General features: G+C 39.8%; 1 protein-coding gene across 1 annotated transcript in view; it reads left to right on the top strand.

Moving 5' to 3' along the window:
* SLC6A11 (solute carrier family 6 member 11) overlaps positions 1-21784 on the top strand; it is a 293906-nt gene extending 272122 nt beyond the window's left edge. Inside the window, exons 11-15 of the mRNA XM_088472769.1 lie at positions 8121-8258; positions 14926-15028; positions 16170-16270; positions 17146-17319; positions 20907-21784. Of these exons, the coding sequence (XP_088328895.1) occupies positions 8121-8258; positions 14926-15028; positions 16170-16270; positions 17146-17319; positions 20907-21059 (669 nt within the window). The 3' untranslated portion in view covers positions 21060-21784. The remainder of the gene's footprint in view (positions 1-8120; positions 8259-14925; positions 15029-16169; positions 16271-17145; positions 17320-20906) is intronic.
* The last annotated feature ends 2128 nt before the right edge of the window (positions 21785-23912 follow it).

Raw genomic sequence — 23912 nt, 5'->3', positions numbered from 1 at the left:
GATAAGTCTAGCTGCAGCATTGAGAACAGATTGGAGGGGAGCAAGATGGCAATGTGGAAGGTCAGTGAGGAGAAGGTTACAGTAGTCGAGCCGAGAAATTTTTAGTGATTTAATAATCAGTTTGGTAGCATTCTGGGAGAGGAAAGGCCTAATGTGAGCGATGCTGCATAACTAGAACCGACAGGATTGAGCCAGAGATTGAATGTGGTGGGTGAAAGAGAGGGTGGAGTCAAGGGTGACACCTAAGCAGCGAAGTTGGGTGACAGGGGAGAGGGTCCTAGATGTGGATATACAGTATAATTGTGTTCAGCTGCCCATAATTTGACAAATGTACCTATTGTTATAGCTTTGTTGATCAAATCAGATATGGTAATGCCAAAATAAATCTGGATACTCTATGAACAGGTGTATGAACATAGTAAAACAAGCAGGTACTATGTCATTTGGTCATCAAACCTGATTGCCAAATCTCCAGAAGCATGTGATTTAGTCAAGCACAAATGACTATATTTCTGGTTTATATATTAGAACAATAAAAGTTTTGTGTACCTGGTTTAATCAGCTATAGAACTTGTGGTGTTAGCTCCATCCTACTGAGCAGCTTGCTTGTAAATGTACAGTGGACCTCATTCAGAGCCGGGCGCTATCAGTCGTTCGCTCGTACGCATTCGATTGTTTTAAACCACGCATGCGTCCGGTTCTCATTGCGCATGTGCGGCCGGATCATTACGGTCATTTTTCGTTCGCTCGTATACACAGCGAACAGGAAGTGCCCTATGTCATTTGATTGACAGAATGTTCTGTTTATGGGTGGTAACAGGGGTGGAGATGAGAAAACGCAGGTGTGGCAAGGCGTTTTTTGGGCGTACATGTATTATCTTGTGCGAACGTCCAATGTGGACGCTATTTTGTACACGTCACTGTGTGATTGAAATTTCCATTAAGACTGCTCGCTCAGCTTGTGGTCTGGTATAGTCTACCGCAATGACGGTGGTCTCCTCGTACTTCCCCGGACTCATCGATGGTGTTGCGATTAATCAAGTGAGGCAAAAAAAACAATTAACTTTTAATTGCTAAACAGCTTGTAAGGTATTTTGCAAATAGACCTTTTTTAGTAGCTAAAAACCGAACGCAGGTGAACTACTCAGCTGCTAATTTCTGGGGCATACAATCAATTAGCTAACAAATGTTTGGGTTTTTTGAGTGCTTTTTACATATTTGCAAGTGTTTATTTTGTAGACAAACAATATTGTACGCATGTTTTTTTTTTTTATTTGGACCAAGAAACCAATCGTCCTTTTTTTTTGGATAATTGTTAATTAAAACTCATAAATTGATTTTAACCCTTATTTTTTAGGCAAAATATGAAATGTTTCTATTTCCATTGTACTGTTTGTAAGTTTGTTAGAGGGATTACCTTTTAACCAGTTTGTGAATAAATCAAGAATAGATTTTTGCAATTTTGTTTCCAAAGTGTAATAATTTTTTTGTTATTTTTGTTTCAAGTTTTTTTTAAAGTAAACATATTTTTTTTCATGGGACAAAATCTAGAAATCATTTTGCCCACACACCCACAAAATAAGTGGCATTTGAACAGAAATAAAACAAATAAAAACAATTCGCAAGAAAGGAGATGGAGGTTTTTGCCATGCAGGAATATGGGGCAAACACAGAGATGGATTGTGGGGAAATGAGCCAGTGCTGTCATCGCCTTTTAGGCTGTTTGGCCGGGGGTTGGAGGGAGCCTGAACGGGTCTGGGAAGTCCTTCGGCTGGCCTGGCCAGAGGCAGATGTTGTGGCCTCTGGACTAGGCATAGGGCTAGGCACATTTGGAGGGATGGCTGTTGTTGTGCCAGAGGTGGAGGGTCCTGATGTTCCGGCAGGAAGGGAGGCCGGCTCCAACATGTGCTGGCGAACGAGCTGCTCCAGGGCATTTGCTATTCGCACGTTGGCCCCAGTATTTTCCGCAAGGGCCTTAGCAATGGTCACGTTGGTCGCAGCACTTTGCTCCAGGGCGTCCGCCACCTGTAGCAGATTGGCGTCCATCCTCAGCAGAATCTCGGTCTGCTGATCCGTTTTACCATTGATATCAGTGAGGAGGGCCACTGCCTGCGAGGGGGAATGCCCTGGACTGTCTGCCACAGGGTCCCCAGCCGGATCTACTGCTTCCTCCCCTGCAGAGCCAGAAGAAATTCTGCGGCCAAAGCTCACCTCTGGAGCAGACTCATCCGCCTGTGTCTCTGTGAGAAAAAAGAGAAAAGAGTAAAATTATAATCTAGATATTGTCAAAAACACATTTCTGAGTTGGTAACATTACAACATTTACCTGGGGCAATATGAGGAGCCGCAAAGTCTGGCATGTCGGTAGCCATGTTCGACACACCAAACACCTCATCCTGCACACACCCCTGGGCCAGCTCCTCCAAATCTGTGAGCTCAAGTGACACAGGGGTGGGACCCCCACCTGTCCCCCCTGCATGCCTAGCCCTATCAGCCAGTTTTTGTTTAAGACGATATTTGAAGTCGCTCCATCTGTTGGTTTAAAATTTGGCATTATTCCTGCAGTATTTTGACCTGTAAACACTTTTTACTAAAATGTAGTTTTTACGTACCGGCGTTTGACCTCCCGGGTTGAACGTTCAAACTCACCCACACCATTGACACCACTGGCTATGTCGTCCCACAGTTTCCATGTCTGGGTTGCACCCATATTCCTTGGTGCCTGTGCCAGGTTGTCATTGCACATTTGCACCAAAACCTCCATCTCCTTCCTTGTGAATTGTGGCTGCCTTTATTTTTTGGCCCTAGTTTGCCTACTAGGGCCAGCAGCCTCTTCCATGGCATCCTCCACACCTTTTTTTTAAAATGTTAAAAAAGATTTTTAGTAAAATGTTTTAAAATGTAATGTTAAACATACGCATTTTCCCATAAAAATAAAACCACTTACATGGTGCCTGTTGGCTAGTACTTTGCTGCTCTGTACTCATTGTTTTTTGTCAATGTAGCAGACCGATTTTGGCCTTCAGTGACGTTTTTATACATGCGTCAGCATTATTCGGCCGCATCATTCCTTGTGCGCTCCTACTGTCCGTCCTTAATTTGAGCGGGAAAATAAAGCCTATTTATGGCTTGGTGTGACTCAAGTCGAGGTGGCATGTTATGATTGTTGGAGGTTTTGCGTTGGAGTGGATTGTTGGTGATTGTTTTGTAGATGGAGGACTTGTTTTTTTGGATCTTTGGTTTTTTTTCTTACAGTTATTTTGGCAGTGACCCAGTGACGTTTTTGAACTTTGGGATATTTGTCTGTTTCATGAATTTACAAATTTGATGTGTTGGTCTTAGCATATGTTTCGCTAAGTAATGTTGTTTTTTTCTGTGAACAATCATGTCTTACCACTAAATGTAGCGTACTATTTAGCGAACTAATGTGTCCTTATTTAAATGTAAAAGTAGCGTACTATTTAGCGAACTAATGTGCCCTTATTTAACTGTAAAAGTAGCGTACTATTTAGCGAACTAATGTTTTAGTGGTTTTAACTGTAAAAGTAGCGTACTATTTAGCGAACTAATGTTTTAGTGGTTTTAACTGTAAAAGTAGCGTACTATTTAGCGAACTAATGTTTTTTTATATTTTAAATGTAAAATTAACGTACTATTTTGCTTACTAATGTGTTTTCAAATCATGTCTTACCACTAAATGTAGCGTACAATTTTGAGAACTAATGTGTGTTCCCTTCTCTATTTTTTAGAATACGAAATTTGTTTTCAATCATAGTTTTTTAAATTAATATCTTAAAAATGTTCTAATTTTTAAATGTAGGTTGATTTGCACATGACACGTCCCAGGCCTGTAAGCATCTTTGGTTTTCTTGGAAAAGATAAGTATATTTTTCTTAACACATTTGTCTAAACCAATAACTACCTTGCTTAACAGTTCAGGTTGATGTTTGTCGTATTATATTGGCCATGGTTCCAGAACCCGACCAACCTCAACTTCGTCCCAGGTGTAGGCCTCGCAGGCGTGCAAGGCCCCAGATATATAGAACACGTGTCACCCTTTTTGGAATGCCAGATGATGAGGTGTTAAGGCGCTACCGTCTTCCGCCACAACTGATCATAGACACTCTCTCATTAATAGAGAGTGATCTTGAATGGCAAATGGACAGTCCTACAGCAATACCACCACTTACGCAATTAATGTCGGTGTTACATTTTTGTGCCTCAGGATCCTTTCAAACCACTGTGGGAATAGTTGCTGGAATATCCCAATCCTCCTTTTCAAGGATTCTGAGGGCGGTGATGGAGGCCCTTTTTAAACACCGCCATCATTTTATTAAAATGCCATTGGATATGGGTTCCCTTAATGTGGTGAAGGCTAATTTTTACCAAATAGCTGGCTTCCCACACATCATAGGGGTTGTGGATGGCACTCACATACCACTTCAGCCTCCAGCAAGGCTGGAGGCTATATTTAGGAACCGAAAGCACTTTCACTCGATGAATGTAATGGTGGTATGTGATGCCTCCCTCCAGATCCTGTCCCTGAATGCCAAATTCCCCGGCAGTGCACATGATTCCTTCGTCATCCGGCAATCAGGGATTTGGCACAAATTAAACAACCTACAAGCTGGTGATGCGTGGCTTCTGGGTAAGTTGACACCTTCTGTTGAAACCAATGCAAAGCTTGTTACACAATGGTACTGATGTTTTTTATATATTTTCACAGGAGACAGTGGTTACCCTTGCAGGCCCTGGCTGCTCACTCCTTATTTGGCTCCCACACCAGGGCCACAAAGTCAGTATAATTCTGCACTTACAGCCACCAGGCAGGTGGTGGAGCACTGTATCGGCCTTTTAAAAGGCCGATTCAGATGCCTCCACCGCTCTGGTGGCGACCTAATGTATTTGCCGGCTATGGTTTAAAAAAATTGTGGTCCTGTGTGGGATATTTCACAACATCGCCATAAGGAGTGGTGTCCCAATTCAGCCAGAGGATGCCTTGCCTGAGGACGGCCCCCCCGAGGTTGGTCGGAGGTCAGTATGTGGGGGGGGCCATACGCGATGAAGTTGAGGCCAGATTTTTTAGGTAATTATTTCCTCATAATGTTTAAAAATAACACAATGTAGACATGTCATATTTTAAAGTACACTTTTAACTGTTTTTTTTTTTGTTTGTTTTTAATCCCTAAAATGACCATAAAAATCCATGCCTACTACCTGATCAACACAAATGACTTTATGTGGACACATTGGATATAACTTCGGGAACAATGATTTCTTCTCCTCATTTGTGGATTCATGTTGGCATGCTACTTCTTCAACAGTTCCTGATTGTGGTTTTTGGGGGGTTTTGGTGTGTTTTTGACTTGTGTGTGTGTTTTGAATATTTTTAATAAACACCAAGTGTGTATTCACTTGGTGTTTATTATTTGTGTGCATTAAAATTTAATTTTACGTTCACCAACCATTTCCATCGTAAATTACAACCAAGTGTAACCTGTTTCTAAAAATGCAAAGTTGCTTAATGCCTAATACTGTAATTTCTTATTTGGAAAAGTTTAGTACCCTGCTTTGTTGCTAAAAACAAACACCAAAGGTATTATGGTGAATCAGTATGTTTGTAGGCCTAAGCAGGTAGATTTAAATTTAACATTACCCACACCAAAAAATAATCACATTTTGAGGTTACTTCTCCAAACCTATTGGTATTGTTATGTGTTTAATGTGCAAGCTTACATACTTACTTGAGCTTTCGACAAACAAATTTACATTTCTTTAAAAATCAGGGACAAATAGTAGACTTATGTAAGGTTCAACAATCTAAGATTTACACACAAGGAATGAGACTTAAATAAATCAAAATAAATTTTATTTTTTACAACTTTTTTTAGCGAAAAAGAAAAAAATTAGTGGCGCGGGCGCGCCAAAATCTGATCCAAGGCCACAAGCATGGCAACGACATGGCCCCTCAAGATCTGCAAGCCAGCATAAATTTCTGCGTTACGCCTCTGGTCCTCTGTGGGTAAAAAAAATGTGCAGATTACTAAAATGACACCTTAATTTATATTGTACAAAACAAGTAAAAAATCAGACTATACAAAAAAAGGTGAAAAAAAACATCTCCAACACAAAAGGAATGCCAAACGAAAAGATTGTTGAAAAAAAAAGACAAAAAATATATTTAAAAAATAACACAAAAGAGAGTTACAACTACGCAAAAATACAACATTTGTTGGTACTGTAAACAAGAAAGACACAAGTATGAGTGTTTGGACATGTGTCATATGTGTAAGGGGAAAACATCCTAGACATTGTTTCACAAAGATATATATCAAAAACATTAGAAATACTTTACAATTTTGAACTGCACAGGCAAAAGGACAACATCAACCAAAAACAAAATAATGAAAAAACAACCATAGTTTAAAAGGGAAACATACCGGTCATAATGCTGACTGGGCCTGGAGCCCCAAAATCGTCCTCATCAGAGGTGGGCCAGTGCAGCACGGACGGAGGAGGGGTTATTTGGGAGGAAGTTGAGGGTGAGGAAAAGAGAGGGGGCGGTGGAGGGGAGTGTGAAGTTGGAGGGATGGGGATGTGAGGAGAGGGAGGGGCCTCACGGTCGGCTAGGTCTGGGTTGGAGGGGGAATTTGGGGAAGAGTGGGCAGAGGATGTTTGGGTGGGAGTGGGGGATAGGGGACGAACCCGACGTCGCTGGCGTTGGAGTCTGCGCTCAGCCCCTAAATGATGTAGAAAAATAAATTATATTACATATTTCATTTTTTGGGAAAAAAATTTACACACCAAAAAGCAAACAAAAAAAACCAGGGCTATACAGTAAACATGCACACGCAGGTATGTCCAAAATAAAGAAACAGGGCTATACGGTAAACATGCACATGCAGGTATGTCCAAAATAAAGAAACAGGGCTATACGGTATACATGCACATGCAGGTATGTCCAAAATAAAGAAACAGGGCTATACGGTAAACATGCACACACAGGTATGCTTACATTTTAAATTTAAAAAAAAAAACACTTGCTTTCATGGATCTGCTGTCGCAAATTGGCCAACAGGTGTGGGGATCTGCGCCTCAGATCGGACCACCTTCTTTCAAGTTGGCCGATATTTCTGCAGTAGCCGATCGAACGCAGGCGGCGCCGCACCTCCGCGTAGGCCAGCCGCTTGCGGAGGTTAGTGATGGGGCGCGGGTAATTTCTGATTCTCTGGTCCATCACTTCAGTGAGGACCAGGAGTTCACAGCGACAAAAAGCGGCGGCTCTCATGATGGCAATGATTTTTTTTTACACAAAACAGTTTTAATAAAGGTCCTAGTAAAAATTTGTTTGGCTAATGTACTTTGTAAATTAACAGAAACCATTCTATTGGTTATTGTATGAGTCATGTGACCTACACCCTCACAAATATAATGTGAGTTATGATAGGCTTGATGCAGTGACATGCGTAAGCTAATTTAAATATAAAAAAAAAAGTTGAAAAATCGGCCTATAAAAAAACGCAAAACAATAGTTGCATTCAAACCAACTTTTAGTTTTGAAGAACCATCCCCTTGGTACAACCGTACGTATTCTGCAGAAGCAATGACACACACTAGCAATAATAAAGTTTATTGACATTGAAAAAAAAAAAAGGATTGCAAACATGTGAATAACAATTAAGCTAATTAATATAGTGATTGCCATTAATCGATTAAAGTATGTTTGCTGAATGAAATAGCAGGCAATCGAAAACTGACAGGGCCACTTCCGGAATTGACTTGTGCGAGCGTTCCCTGCAACCAAACAGGAGACGGACGGTCACTATTTAGAACGTTCGCTAGCTAGAGGAGGGGTTGGGAGACTATGGGGCGGAAAATTAGCTGCGAACGAACATACGAGCGAGCGCTTGAATTTTATTATTTCCGCTCGTACGGCGGACGAGCGAACGGCCACTTGCATCCGGCTCTGAATCAGGCCCTGTATGTGGTAATTGTACCCTGTAAATAAAGCGGTAGGAAACCAGTTGGCAGCATTACGATACATTTTGAGATGCTGCTGGGGTTTCCTAGAGCTCTAACAAAGTAAAATGTTATTAATATCTATTTGTTTATGGTTGCAGTTTGTTTGTGTAGAGAGCTTGGTGACCGCAGTAGTGGACATGTATCCAAAGACTTTCCGTAGAGGTTACCGGAGAGAATTATTAATCTTAGCACTTTCCATTGTATCCTTCCTTCTTGGGCTCATCATGTTAACTGAGGTAAGGTTATTTGTAATTGTTATTACTATTACTATTTATTTTATTATTATTGTTATTATGCAAGCATACAATTGAGTTTGAATTATTATTATTACTGCACTATTTGTAAAGAAATGCTAATACTAATCCACAATTATAAAACATTATAGGTCAAGATAAGCAAAAAAAATGTAAACATTTTAAATTTATAGGATTTCAACTGGTTTAGGGGTCTTAAGTCTATTTGTTAAATAAGATGCGGGATGTTCAGTCATAGGAATTTAATAAATAAGTAGAAACACTGAAATGTGTAGCTTTTATTTTCCAACAATTTCAATGAAATAATAATAATAAAAATAAGATCAAATTGAACAGATTTATTCCCAAATCACTTAAACTCCCTAGTGGTTAAAAGATTACAAAAAAAAAACTCCCTAGTGGTTGATATCCGCAGTGTACCTCTAAGACTTATCACAATATTAAATCTTATCTAAAATAAATACATGGACAACAGGAGTTGGAATAAAATAAAGGTCAAATTTATTTTGACATTAGCCAATTAAAATTAAATACTTGGATGATCAAATTAATCATTGAGTTAATAATTAAAGTTAAATAATTAAAGTTAGTATGGTGGTGGACAACAAAGAACAGACAACTACAATAAGAACATGCATACCAAACAAAAAACTCATTGGTGTTCAGCTGTCCAGAAAATTTCCCATTTGGCCAATAATTGAATAAGGAGAGCACCCCATTCAAAACTATATAAACAATTAACCACCCTACCATTCTTTCCGCCAAAGTGAGGCAACTCAAGCAGATGCTCGACACCAAAAACTCAACAAAGCCAACTCCGAAGACTCTCTGAACCAAGCCTCCACAAGCAAGAACAACCCCTTGTCTGTCAAATGCACACCATCAATGTACATCCTTGAACCTGATGTTATGCATTACTACAACACTACCAATCGACAGCAAGAAACGGGCCTCTGCAGCATTCACCTTATGTCTGGCCTCCTCCCTCACCCTACCTGATTTGCAGGAATGCCATTTACAGTGAGTAATAATCACTGACCAAACCAATTTACAAAAAGGAGAGTCTCAATGTAATATGGTGAAATCATGAATAATAGCCCTTTAGGTCCAAAGATGTATGATTTCCTAAATCATTTAAGCCCCGAATCCAACAAAAACTCTTTCAACTTATTCCACAACATCCCCAGTAAACCCAGCCAGTGAAATCTATGAACAAAAGCAAAGTTAAAGTCATCCCGAGCCACAAATAAATTAATGAATACACAAATGGGTGGCCATCAATCCAAGTGGGCCTACCATTGTACAATCCTGTAAAAGCCAAATAAAAAGACTAATAAATATTGTAGCCATAAAAACTATCACCCCAACAGAAAACACCCATATCCTCAAACAGAACAACATAAGCCACAAAGACGAAGTTAGTAACATACAGAAGTATGGTAACCAGACTGGAGATAAAAACAAAAAACTACTAGGATCTTTTCTATGTCATGTTGTACTAAAATAAATTACTTGATGCCTCTATAGCAAAAATAAAAATCTCTCCGGTCCCCTGCAGAATAGTAAGTAGTCTAAACCCCCGGTTAGCATGCTGAAAAAGTGCTAGCAATAGCTTTACCCAGCCACATGTAATGATGAAAAATGCCAGACCTTCACCTACCCAGAGATTGAATTTCTGACAGGGGAAAAATGGATGCAGCAGTGGAAGCGGCAGCCCCAGTTTGGAATGAATCGGTACTATACTCATGCCAAGGCAGTCCAAAAACCAAAATACACTGTTTCCAAACCTAACAAAATTGGTATTTAGTTACAGGGGATCCATCCGCATGAATAAGCCAAGCACCTTCCTTAATGGCCGAAGCTCCAAATATGCATGCACCAAAAACACCGGGCAGATCTAGACATCCTGACATCTCTGTAATGATTACCAATGACCCTGCCCAATTTGGTCAGTCTTGGAATGCTGAATCTTGCATATGATCACATAATGAGCACACAAAACATCCAGAAAAAGGAGAGCTGACTCTGCCACTCATGTCGGCACCACTAATTCACTGACACATAAAAGTTCTTGAATAGTCATGGCGAAAGCAAACTTAAACTATCTTCACACACAGAAAAACACACCCTCAACTTTCAATAAAATTGTTCTGGCAACAAATTCAAATCAATCAGGCGACGCCTGTCTTCCAAATCTGACTTGTGTACCCTAGAGACCAAAAAACTCCTTGTCAGGTCAGGCCTACCAAGCAGGTTCAAGAAGAAAGCCACTCCTGCAAGCCACTTACGCATGACATATAATGACCAACGCTCAACAAAAGAGGACCAGATAAAAGAGTGCATCAACTGATGCTGACTCTTTCCTGTATTTACAGGGCAAAGGCAATACTATTACTAATCATGTCTAGCGGCCTCATAAGAACATAGGGTCCTCAAGGTGACTAATCGCCATACTAGTTCCTCCAGTCTGCCCTGATGACATGCCAAACACAAGGAGGACATGCATCTCCAATCAGCGCAGCCTGTGGCACCAACTCCCTAAATTTAACCCAATTAAACTTAGAGAGAGCATCCGCAATAGATTTTTCGACCCCAGGGAAATGTTTAGCCTGAAAGCTGACTTTACAAACTAAACATTGCAACACCAACCTAGCAAGCAACCAAACCACAAGCAAGGAGGATGCCCGCTGATGGTTAGTGGTCTGGACAACCCCAAGGTTGTTGCACCAAAAAACCATGAAGACCCAGTGGAATCTGTACAGAGCTGCATGTCAACATTGTTATGCAATGTCTGTGGCCAAATATGAACCCCATTGAAGCTGGAAAAGAAAACGAAGGTCATGTTTCATTTCTGCAGACAAGCATAGAAAATGGTGAGACCTGTATAAACCAGATGTGGCTATCTCCAATTCTCTACAAAAAAACTCTACACATAGGTACTACTCTACAAGTAAAATTTAGCAGCCCCAGGAGAGACTGCACCTGCCGCAAAGTCACCTTACCAGCCTCCAAGCCAGATGCAATAGCCAACCGCAACTTATTCACATACCCACTCAGCAGCCAACAGCAGCCCTTAATGGCATCAATTTCAATTCCCATAAAAGAAAGCCGTGTTACTGGTCCCTCCGTTTTTTCATGCACAATGGGAACACCGAGTGTTGAGAAAAGCGCTTATACAGATAAAAGTAAACGGCCGCACTGAGAAGAATCTGCTGGACAGATACAGAGAAAATCGTCGAGGTAATGAATCAGACCAATTTCTCCAGCAACAGCAAACATACACCAATGAAGGATGTGATAAATCATTCAAAAAACAAACAGGATATAGATCACCCCATAGGCAAACGCTTGTCTATGAAGTATTCCTCCTTTAAATGAAACCCCATGAAGCAGAAGGAATCGGGATGTAGGGGCCAAAGGCAGAAAGTTGACTCAAATTGATCTTAGCAAGCAGAGCAGCTTTACCAAAAGACTGAATGAGTTCCACAGTGTTGTCAAATGACTGATACTTGACACTAGCCAATTCCGCTGGCATTGCATCATTGACGTAACTTCTGATGGGAAAAGACAGATGCTGAATCATCCTATATTTAGGCCTTCTTTGGAACGACCCCGAAAGGAGGGAAAGCAAAAGTGCTGGCCAACCGCCCAAACTCAACCTAGTTCTTATGCGTTTCCCAAACATTATTTATTTATTTATTAACAGTTTCCTATATAGTGCAGCATATTCCGTTGCGCTTTACAATTGGAAACAACATTAATAGAACAAAACTGGGTAGTAACAGAAAAACATAAAGGTAAAAGGGCCCTGCTCACAAGCTTACAATCTGTGGCATATCAAATGCAGACCGCAAATTATGAGGTGTAGCCAACAATTACATACCTCATAAAGGAAGGTGGAAGCCCTTCAGAAAACCCACACACAAAAATTCTACCATGTTCCTATCAGGGTACATACTGTAGCCAGCCATCTGCACAATGGCTCAAGGCAGATACAGTACGGGACGGTGCCTTATTTAACTCAGCCCCCTAGCTGGCCTTCCCGGGAAGGAGTCCCCTCACTCACCCTGGCACAATCATTCACTGGATGCTGTCCCCTGCAATGGAAACAAACATTCCAAAAATGACACTGCGTACCAAGCCTATAAACAGAACCATTAAAAGCATAGCAATGTCCCTGCACCACGCCAACAGCAAACTGAGAACCAGCATTAACCTTACAAGGCATTGCAGATGGCATGGAACTCGACGACGGTTGAGTAACCTCCATCAAAACCTCAATGTCCTTAAACCCAAAATCTATGATGGCCAATCCTTATTGCTTCCTCTGGAATTCCTCATCATAGTTGCACCACATAGGTCCCTTAGTGAGGCAGAACACCCAAATCATCATGTGCAAATATATTAGCACATTGGCATGTTCTGCAGGCCTGGTCTCCAAATAGCAGGTGGCAAAAGTATACATTCCCACAGGTCAATTATGGGACATCCAAAACACCTCACCAATACTGCCCTTGTGCTTTGCTGCCAAAAAATCTGTCCTGGATTTTGAGGTAAGCGTAAAGACGTTCACTTTTTAATATGGTCACACATTTGCCGACATAGACCTCGTAAGATAGCTGGTCAATGCACAACTCCTCCCCTAGATGGAGTTTCAGCGTCCGAGTAGGATGCCCCCACACCAGCCACTACTTCATTATATAAGGGGGCAGGGCATACATTTTAATTCATCTTATGAATAAAGCTACACTGCAGCCCAGCTGCTTTTCAGCATACACAGGAGCGCTGAGCACTGAAGAGGTCCATTACCCCAGGGGCCACCCGTGATAGTGGGCGCCCTCATTTCCACAGTTGTGTGGACATTCAACATTCTTCAATGTATAGTGTCACATGTGTACCAGGAATACCTCATGGAAGGCATTACAACCCACTGTGGACAGCACAGTGGCCTACCACAGGTGCATAATGATTGTGACCAGCGACATCTGGCCAGAGTTTGTCTGTGGTAACAAACAAACGACACTGGCTCAAATCCCATCCATATGGTCAGCTGGTCAGTGCAGCATTGTGAACACAGCAGCTCACCAGGGCTTGTAACTTCACTAATTGCACCCTGGAGGACTAGTAACATGTAGCATGGTTCGATAATTCATGATTCCAGTTGTTTCAGGATAATGGTAAGGTTTAGGTGTGGTGCAGACCCCATAAGGCCAATCTACCGCAGTTGTCAACAAGGCACCATGCTAGCTGGTGATGGTTCCATAATGGTATGTGGTTTTTTCCTGTGGCATGGGTTGAGTCCACTGGTCCGCCTTAACAAGACATTGACTGGTAAATGCTATGTTTCATTGCTTGATGACCAGTTGAAGCCCTTCATAGACTTCATGTACCCCCACATTGATGGAATATTCCAGAAGGATAATGCAGGGCCGGCTCCAGGTGTTGCTGCACCCTGTTAGGAGAGGGACTCTGATGCCCCTCACCCTGCATGCAGCAAATTACCATAGGCCTGCCCCCTACGTAATGCTAATTGGGGGTGTGCCCAATTGGCATGCCTCCCATTTAACATCGGGCTGGGGGCAGGCCCAGCACTCCTTCAGTAGCAGGGTTGCCCCAGCCCTCTCCCTGCACTGATGCACCATTCCTCTTCTCCAGGGTCAGCACCACTGCACAGCTACGCAGGTGGGGGTGCCCAACCTCCTGACCTTCGGCAAGACACTTCGGCCATGGGTGGAACAGCAGGGCAGTGCTCAAAAAATGGGACTGTCCTGCTGAAAATCAGAATGGTTGGTAGGGGTGCTCCCTCTATGGGGTGGTGCCCCTGTGCGACTGCACTAGTCGAAAGTGCCTCAAGCCAGCCCTGCACCATGCACCATGTTATCAGTCCCAAGTTGACCAAAATTGGTTTGTGGAGCATTAAGTTCTGATGAATGGAGAGGCCACCAAGTTTCCCTCACACGAACCCACTCAAGCAATTATGGGACATGGTGGTAAAGGTCCTTTTGCACCCAAGATCCTGCACCTACAAATATCAGAGAGCTGCAGGAAGCTATCCAGATGGCATGGGTCAACCTCTCTCCAGTGGTCTTCTATCCACTTGTGGAATCAATGCCACATCTATCTGCTGCATTTTGCCGAGCTAAAGGGGGTCCTACACGATACTAGGCATCTATCCCATAACTTTTGGCACTTCAGTGTAAAATATGTTTTTAGTGATTTCCTTCTATTTCAAAGAAAACTAACAGATTTGAAAATATATGAACTAAAAAGAGAACTATTCGAGAAATATGTGATTCACTCTATTACCGAAGGCTTAACTAAGGTGACAACATATTTAAAGTAATGCAAAGCACTATTTGTTGATTGTGCTGTTATGCTCAGAATCTTAGTGAATACATCTGTACATAATCAGTAATGAGAAACACTAAATTTACCCTAAAATCCTTTTAGGCAATTTCATTTTCATTTAACTAGACATTAATATGCACAAAATTGATAATTTTGGTTTGTTTGCTTGTTGCCGTCAGCCCTAAGAATGTCATATTAACAAAAAATTGTAAAGTATGTTTTCTCATTTGTATGTACAGCCTGAAATTATTTTATACTATTCCTGATTTGTACATAATTATACTATTGTTTGTCTTTTTAGGGTGGAATGTATGTTTTTCAACTTTTTGATTCGTATGCAGCTAGTGGAATGTGTCTTCTTTTTGTCGCAGTGTTTGAATGTATCTGTATAGGTTGGGTTTACGGTAAGTTTTTTTTAGTGTATAGGATTTTGTTATCTTTTTAGCTGGTAATTATTTAATATAAACAGATTTAAGGGCTTGTTTAAAGAATAGAAAAAAGTTTAAAAAAAATATTACATTGCGAATGCATTAATTTAATACTATAATTTCAGCAAAAAACTATCTACATTATGTTACCTATTAATTAAAGCTAGATATTATCATTAGCAATGTCAAAATTATTAGGGAAAAAAAGTGTCTGAGGCCAATAGATTCTTGAAATCTACATAAATTACATAAATCAGGCATATTAGGGTTAGTTAAAACTATGAAAACATCACTGCAACAATCATCAATCAAGAAGAAAATTAATCATTTTTAAAAACAGGCAACATGGACCCTCAGTGCAAATTATACGAACAGCTGATCTAGTCAATTTAAGCTTATTATTACTGTAACAGTGAAACCTAAGCATCAGAGCCGTAACAAGACTTTTTGGTGCCCTGTGCCAGAAAGAGCATTGGGGCCCCCCCCCATTTTTCAAATAGGGACATAATGCACCTAAAAAACGGCCATATCCTCTTGGGGAAGGGCCAGGGAAGAGATAGGGGAGGACAGGAGATGCTGGGGATGAAATAAGAGGAAGCTACAAGTGAGAATTATAATAAACAGAAAAATGACAGGCCTGTACAGTGCCCCTTGTCCTGCGGTGCCCTGTGGCCGCACTACCCTAGTTACGGCCCTGCTAAGCATATAAACATTTTTTCTGATGTCTCCATTATATGTGGAGCAGTGCCAACAAAGCCCATGGCCCCTTGTGCACTGAAAAGCAATAGGGCTCTTCAACTACCTTCTGGGTGGTGAGTGCCTCAGTAATGAATGATTGAGTATGAGCCCATTTTTGGCAATTTTGCCAACACTGCAGGACCATCTATACTTTCTAACCCATCAAAGTCTTCTTTGATGTAGGAGGGTAGGCAAAAATAAAAGAAGGATTTCCCCCTAAAAAACATCAAAATGCATCTCATTCACAAGCAAGAAGCTAGTGAATGAAAGCAGTTTTTAGAATATAAAAAGATAAGTGTACTTTGATTGATAGAAATTTTTTAAATGGATCAAATGTTAGGTTTGTGCCTTTCATTGGAATATTTGTTTATTTTTCTAGGAAGCAATCGGTTCTATGACAATATTGAAGACATGATTGGGCACCGTCCGTTTGTTTTAATTAAATGGTGCTGGATGTTTTTTACACCTGGGATTTGTGCAGTAAGTTTATTTGTCAAAATAATATAGTGTAGAATATTGTACACAAACGGGAAGAAAAGCAACTTTTTTATTACAAATTAATTCTCATAGTTAACTAAGTTTTACACTTTAAAAAATAAACATCAGAACACAGTTGTACATAATAATGGAAGACATGGAATGGACAAAAGGTGATCTTGTCTTCATGAAACTTGCGATGTAAAAGTATAAGTGTAGTCAAGTTGTTCAAAATATTAATTTGCAGTGTAGCTTTTCCTCAATGATATGTTTAGCTGAAGAAATATAATATTTGTAAATATTTAATAATTTTCTTTTTCCCAGTATCACAGTTAACACCCTAAGGAGCAGATGCATAGTCTGTTTTACCGACAGATCTTGTGTTTTTCAGCATTGTGTATTCTCCACAGCCAAGAGCATTAATATATGGGCAAGTTGTGCAGACACAGATATTGATTTTAGATGGATCTCTTGCCCTAAGTATAGGCCTGGTGCAAGTGTTCCCTTATATTGATGTTATGAAACTAAACATACAGTACAGATAGGGAAATTAATTTGCATAGACACATACTGTACAACTCAACATGTCTGTATTTAGTTCAGTGCAGGCAATGAGGGTGTAATTAAGGCCTCTGCATCAGCCCATAAGTATCCTAATTAACTGAGCACTGGACAAAAACGTATTTGTTTCGATTAATTCAGAGAGCATCAAATAGAGATACAGTAGCTGTTGAATACTGGCTTTAGATATTCAGAGTTAATGAAAATAATTTTCCTTCATTAGTTGGATGAAATTAATATGTAAAAATATGTAAATTTACCCATTTACCTGAGACATTTACTATAATAACCTACTGTTTATTCTCCTTTTATTCCAGAGCATATTCATATTTTTCTTGGTCAAGTACAAGCCTCTAAAGTACAACAATGTGTATACATACCCGCCATGGGGATACGGTATTGGGTGGATGATGGCTCTGTCATCCATGGTTTGTATTCCTTTGTTTATAATAATAAAGCTGTGGAAGACTGAAGGAACAACATTATCTGAGGTAATAATAATAATAATAATAATAATAATAATAATAATAATGGAATAGAATGAAGTAAACATTTCTCAATGTGTATCGCATGATTGTCATATTGAGGGGTATTACATTTTAGGCAAATAATACATTTCAGAGCTTAGTGTGTCTTTATATTTGGAATGTTGATGTAATATTAACATTTTTTGTACTTACCAGGATATGAAGGTCCAGAAGTAATCTCTTCTCCTAGTAAGGGGACTATTCGGTTCCCCTTTTCTCAGGAGAACATGCTTCTTGTGGAATGTGATAAAGTTTTCTCTATCACCCTATTCAGTTGCCTGAGTTTTAACTTTGCACTGGACAAAAGTAGTTTTATAATGTGTGTAAAGCCTCTGCCCATTGAGAAACATATCAGTAATTCACCTATCAGTAATAAAAAATACCATAGAGAAAGTACCAATAATTAAACAGGTTTTCTTATGTACAATAAGAAAGCCTGTTTAATTATTGGTACTTTCTCTACGGTATTTTTTATTACTGATATGTGATTTTTTTTCTCCAGAATTGAAGACTTGCAAGAGCTGCTATTTTGCTGTAGTTTAACTACTCGCCTGTCTTCAAAATTGTATTACATATCTCTATATTCTGCTTGTGGTGTTCTCTGTAAGCTGTAGTGCTTGGAGATTTGTGAATGTGAACAGCATGGGATGTAAAGAGAATCTTATTGGACAAGCCACTGGTAACCCTGTACTAGTGCTATGAATATAACTGGATATACTGTAGATAGTCACTCTGAAGAACCTAAGGTGTGGGATGATTCACCAATAGCTGCTGCCTTTCCTGGATCTACAATCATGCACTGGTACTCAGATGCCTGCTGGACTTAGATCCCAGTAGTGCAGACTTGAAAACCAATCAGTGAGATAGGGGTGATGCGATACAATGATATAATGGAGTAACACACAGACTGGACAGGACAGGCAAACACAATCAGGGAGAGGCCAGATTACTGGGCAAAGGAGAGCAACAAGGTTAAGATTTAGGCAATGGGTCTTGACAGGCTGATATTCATAAATAATGGTAAGTAAATGAGCAAAAATGTCAAAGGGCAGGCAGCTGTCAAATAGAGGTCCAAGAAACATAGCAGAGATCACACACAGCAAAGTGGTATCCAATTTCTCACAGGGAGCATTGCACACCTAACTGGAAGGAAAACCTAACACCAGCTAAGCAGGTATTTGTGTAGGCTTTACCCAATCAGCTACTAGGAAAGAGTCATGTGAACATCCACATGAAAAAAGAGCTTGCTTGTTCATCTGTAAAGCTGAGAACTGATTAATCAGGGCAGGTGCTGCCTAATTAAATGCTAAGAACTGCTGAACTATAGAACCAGGGTAAAAAGCTGTTGCCTAGCAACCTCAGTACACAAAAGAAAAACATTGAAAACAGACAGATCAGAACAGCAAAACGCAACAACTAGTGGCAAGGGGTCATTTACATTACAATTTTATAGTAGTTTGACTCCTTTATTTCATTTGTACACATTGTTGTACTGATACAATGTTAATTGGAATGTTTTTAATTATTTTTATAAAATAGAGAATGTTTTTTTTTATTGTTACTTTTAAAATTAGTGCCCTGTTCAACAAATAAATGCAAGTATCATGCCTATCAATAAGTTATTTATATAGCACACATATATCCACAGAGCTTATTTGGGCATTCACATGTCAGAAGCCAGTTACCCTTCCAGTATGTTTTTGAGTTGTGGGAGGAAACCAGTGCACCTGTAGGAAACCCACATAAGTACTGGGATAACATGCAAACTCCCCACAGTTAGGGCCTTGGTGGGAATCAAACCCAAGACCTCAGTGCTGTGAGGTAGTAATGCTAACCACTACACAAACTGTGCTGCCAAGTAGAAAGTAGTTTACTTTATAACTTCTATATATATAAAGAAAGATCCGCACTCAACATGTAAATCAGCACTACCATAGGCATTACAATAATTGCAAATCGAGACTGTGTGAGATCAGTACTTACAGTATTGTGTTTATTTAGATACAATGGGTCATAATCGTGAGTGATATGGCTCCTGATTATTGTTTGTTATTATCAAAGTTAGTGAGTCCTGTTTTGCAGTATATACAGTGGTGGATTGTCTGTATCCACATACTCTCATGCATTTACATAAATAAACATTAAATATGTAAGCAATTATATAAATTTAAAATTGAAAAAAGTTATATTTGGAAAATTAGAGAGAAAAGAAAAAATTAGAAAAAATGACATGCAGTATTGGAAGAACATAATGTGTCTAAAGCTTGTGTCACTCCAATGCAATTCTTGTTTGAGGCGATGTCCAGTGCAGACCTCAATTAGGTTGTAGGTAGTAATGTGTGTGGTCAGGTGGGTGTTGGGGGCTGTGTCCTGGTGGGGCGGCATCCCGTATCCCCAGTTGCACAACTTACCCTTCCTTTTGTAGTGCTCACCTCCGGGTGAGCGGGATGACAATCTCCGGTGGCTCAGTTCGCTGTCTGCGCCACTATTAGGTCAGTGTGTGTGTATTCGCGAGCACTGACTGGGGCAGTGTCCAGACCGGCTCTTCAGCGAGACTTCCGGGTTGCGTCATGTCGTGAGTCTCCGTGGCCCCGGGGTCTCAGCTGTTCTCTTCGAGGAAACTTTGGTGGAATGGTGGAGCGGGGGTTGGTGTGTACTCCTTTCAGATTCAGGGAATCCTTGATCAATAGGGAGTCTAAATTATGGTGGGACAAGCAGACATTAGACTGGTACAAAATTAATTCAGTCAACAACACCCATAACAAGTGTAGCACGGATTCCAAAAAAGATTCTCCATACTGTACTTTCTAACTTCCTTTGAACTTTTTACATTACATACAGCTTACATTTTTATGTATGTTTACCAGGCATTAGAGGTTATTGACTGACACGCTGCACAATTGCAAATGTGCTAGAAATCAAACCAATCAACAATTGCTTTATCTATTTTTCACAAATTCAAAGCTTACGCACGGCACGATTTTTTTAATGATTTGGCCGTTTTCGATTGATTTGAACGACAAATCGTTTAAAAAGTGACGTGCGTATGCATGATAATTTTGCTGATGTGCGTTTCCAGTCTCATTGATCGTGGTCACTAATCTCTTGAACATGTAGAAAGATCTCGACCTATCTTTAACGATTTGGCACACATCGTTCCATGTGTATGCACGATGAGCGATGTCATGGACGATGAACGGTTTGTCGTCACTCTTTCTGGTCACTCCCCTCCACCATTTTGTGCCAGCTGACTGTTTGGTCATTTGTACAGTTGTTCCATGTGTATGTACAAAATCATTTCTCCGGGAGTGTTTAAGAGTTCAAGGGAAGTCTCTAACGAGATTGGATCGTTACCCAAACTGTACTGTGTGTACCCAGCTTTAGGCTGAAAACTTGCCACGGGTGGACAATTGCCCCTTGTAATTTGTTAGTAAATCAGCTCCATTATGTACGTAGAATGAAATTTACCGTGAAAACATTTTTTTGCTTGTAGATTTGGACTTTCCTAATTTTCATACCACTAACTCAAAGATTATATTTTGCTGTTGCAGAAAGTGAAAAGTTTGATATTACCCAGCCCGGATTTAAAAATGAGGGGGAAGCTCGGAGCTGCCGTCTGTACGAATGCCGTAAACGACTGTGATGCAAAGCTTAAAGGTGATGGGACCATATCGGCCATTACAGAAAAGGAAACACACTTCTAAGGGGATACTTTATTTTACAGTTGTTTGCTTTGTAAAATAAGAATATGGAAAAATATTATGTCACTGAATTAATAGAGGCTCACCTGTTTCGCACAGATTTTAACATGTTAATTTCAAAGTGCACATTGTATACTGTTTCAAAGTGATTTTTTTTAATTATTATTATATCAGTGACTGATTACAAAACAGTATTGTATGGTCTTTTAGTGCCAAGTTTATGTAATATTGTGATACTGGTCAATGTTTTATAGAGCTGTAGACACATGTATAGGATGTTGTTAAATTTTTATACTTGGATTTTATGAAGCATGGTGTTTATATGGAAATTTCTTGTAATCTATGTACACATTATTGACCATTCCAGCTTATAATATATGCCTATAAACAAGCTTCTTTTCATTTAGTACTAGATATACAGTATGACCACTTCCACTGTCTTCTTAAAACCTTTACATTACAATGTTAGTCCAATAGCATCATCTGTTGTTTTTGCCAAGAAAAAATACCCTGCAGATTCCTAACGTTTGATTCACATGTGTGTTAGTATATATAAAGAAACAGGCTTTCATACTTGTGCAACAGGAATTATATGAGCGTGCTATATAGCAGAACGTTATTTAAGGAAAAGTACTCCCACAAATCAAATCGAGGATGATTTGGATTGGTAAAAAATTGAGCACATGGCTTATTTGAAAAAAAAAAAAAAAATGACAGGAACCATCCTATCAGGTCTGCACCCCTCTGTAGTTTATGTTTTAATTTTTCTCAACTGTTATGATAGCTGTGGAGAAACAGTAAACAGCGAGATAACAGGGCTTGATATATCTATAAATTCAAGGGTGCTGGCTATAGCACTGCCGCAAACTTTGATTATATATTATTATTACTTGGGCTCTACAGTAACTTAAAGCACCTTCCTCAAACATCTAAAGATGCCACAGAGAATATGGCAATAATGTTGTTCTTTGTTGCCTAGATGTAATGCTAAAGCTTAGCTGCTATCGTGAGATTGAATAAACACTGCAGTATGTATTATAATGATTAGGCGCTAAATTTAACAACATTGTGCCAAAGCTGCAGTGACTTTATTACAGAACCTACTGCATGTCTGTCTTTCCTTTACATCCTATGTTTGTGCAATTTAATAGCATAGACTGCGATTGAAGTATAGAATATTATAGTAATGTCATATCATTTAATATATTTTTTAATTTGCCCAGGATTCATTGGGCAAAATATTTGGGACATTTACGGCATGTTAGAGTAATGTTTGAATTTGGGCTTAAGGGGACACTAACCATTGTTACTTCTGTTACTGTATGTGCAACAAATAACACTGATGTTTATATTATAAATTTGGATAAAGTCTATGTATATGTATGTGTGTATATGTATAAATATATATATATATATATAAATATAAGAATGCTTTCAAAATAGAAGTGTTAATAGTTTATTTTTTATCAATTAACAAAATGCAAAGTGAATGCAAAAAAGAGAAATCTAAAACAAATCAATATTTGGTGTGACCACCCTTTGGCTTCAAAGCAGCATCAATTCTTCTAGGTACTCTTGCACAAAGGATTTTGTAGGCTTATAGTCAGGAGTATGGTTAATCAATCATACCAAACAGGTGATAATGATCTTCATTTTAAAAAGTCATTAACGGAAACAGAAAAAGCTGTGTAGGAGGCCTAAAACTGGATGAGGAACAGCCAAACTCTGCTACAAAGGTGAGGTTGTGGAAGACAGTTGGATGTCACAGGTCATACACCATGACAAGACTGAGCACAGCAACAAGACACAAGGTAGTTATACTGCATCAGCAAGGTCTCTCCGAGACAAAGATTCAAAGTAGACTGGGGTTTCAAGATGTGCTGTTCAAGCTCTATTGAAGAAGAACAAAGAAACAGGCAATGTTGAGGACCATAGATGCAGTGGTCAGCCAAGGAAACTTAGTGCATCAGATGAAAGACTCATCATGCTTACTTGCCTTTGAAATTGAATATGTCCAGCAGTGCCATCAGCTCAGAACTGGCAGCAACCAGTGGGATCCAGGTACACCCATCTACTACCCAGAGAAATCTGTCCAGAAGTGGTTTTCATGGAAGAATTGAAGCCAAAAAGCCATACCTTTGATGTGGAAACAAGGCCAAGTGACTCATTGAACACATAGGAACTGGGGTGCAGAAAAATGGCAGCAGGTGCTCTGGACTGATGAGTCAAAATTTAAAATATTTGGCTGTAACAGAAGGCAGTTTGTTTGCTGAAGGGCTGGAGAGTGGTACAATAATGAGTGTCTGCCAGCAACAGTGAAGCATGGTGGAGGTTCCTTGCAAGTTTGAGGCTGCATTTCAACAAATGGAGTTAAGGATATGGTCAGGATTAATGGTGTCCTCAATGCTGACAAATACAGGCAGGTACTTGTCCATCATGCAATAGCATCAAGGAGCCGTCTGATTGGCTCCAAATGTATTCTGCTGCAGGACAATGACCCCAAACATACAGCCAATGTCATTAAGAACTATCTTCAGCGGGAAGAAAAACAAGGAGTCCTGGAAGTGATGATATGGCTCCCACAGAGCCCTGTTCTCAACATCATCGAGTCTGTCTGGGATTACATGAAGATTTGAGCAAGCCTACATCCACTGAAGATCTGTGGTTAGTTCTCCAACAACCTCCCTGGTGAATTCTTTCAAAACTGTGTGCAAGTGTACCTAGAAGAATTGATGCTGTTGTGAAGGCAAATGGTGGTCACACCAAATATTGGATCAATTTAGCTTTCTCGTCTCTTCATTCACTTTGCATTTTGTTAATTGATAAAAATAAACTACTAACACTTCTATTTTTGAG

This window comes from Taudactylus pleione, unplaced genomic scaffold, assembly GCF_031769625.1.
Source record: "Taudactylus pleione unplaced genomic scaffold, aTauple2 ptg000128l, whole genome shotgun sequence".
Classification (NCBI taxonomy): domain Eukaryota; kingdom Metazoa; phylum Chordata; class Amphibia; order Anura; family Myobatrachidae; genus Taudactylus; species Taudactylus pleione.
Note: the sequence above shows the minus strand (reverse complement) of the source record. Positions and strands in the feature narration are given on the sequence as shown.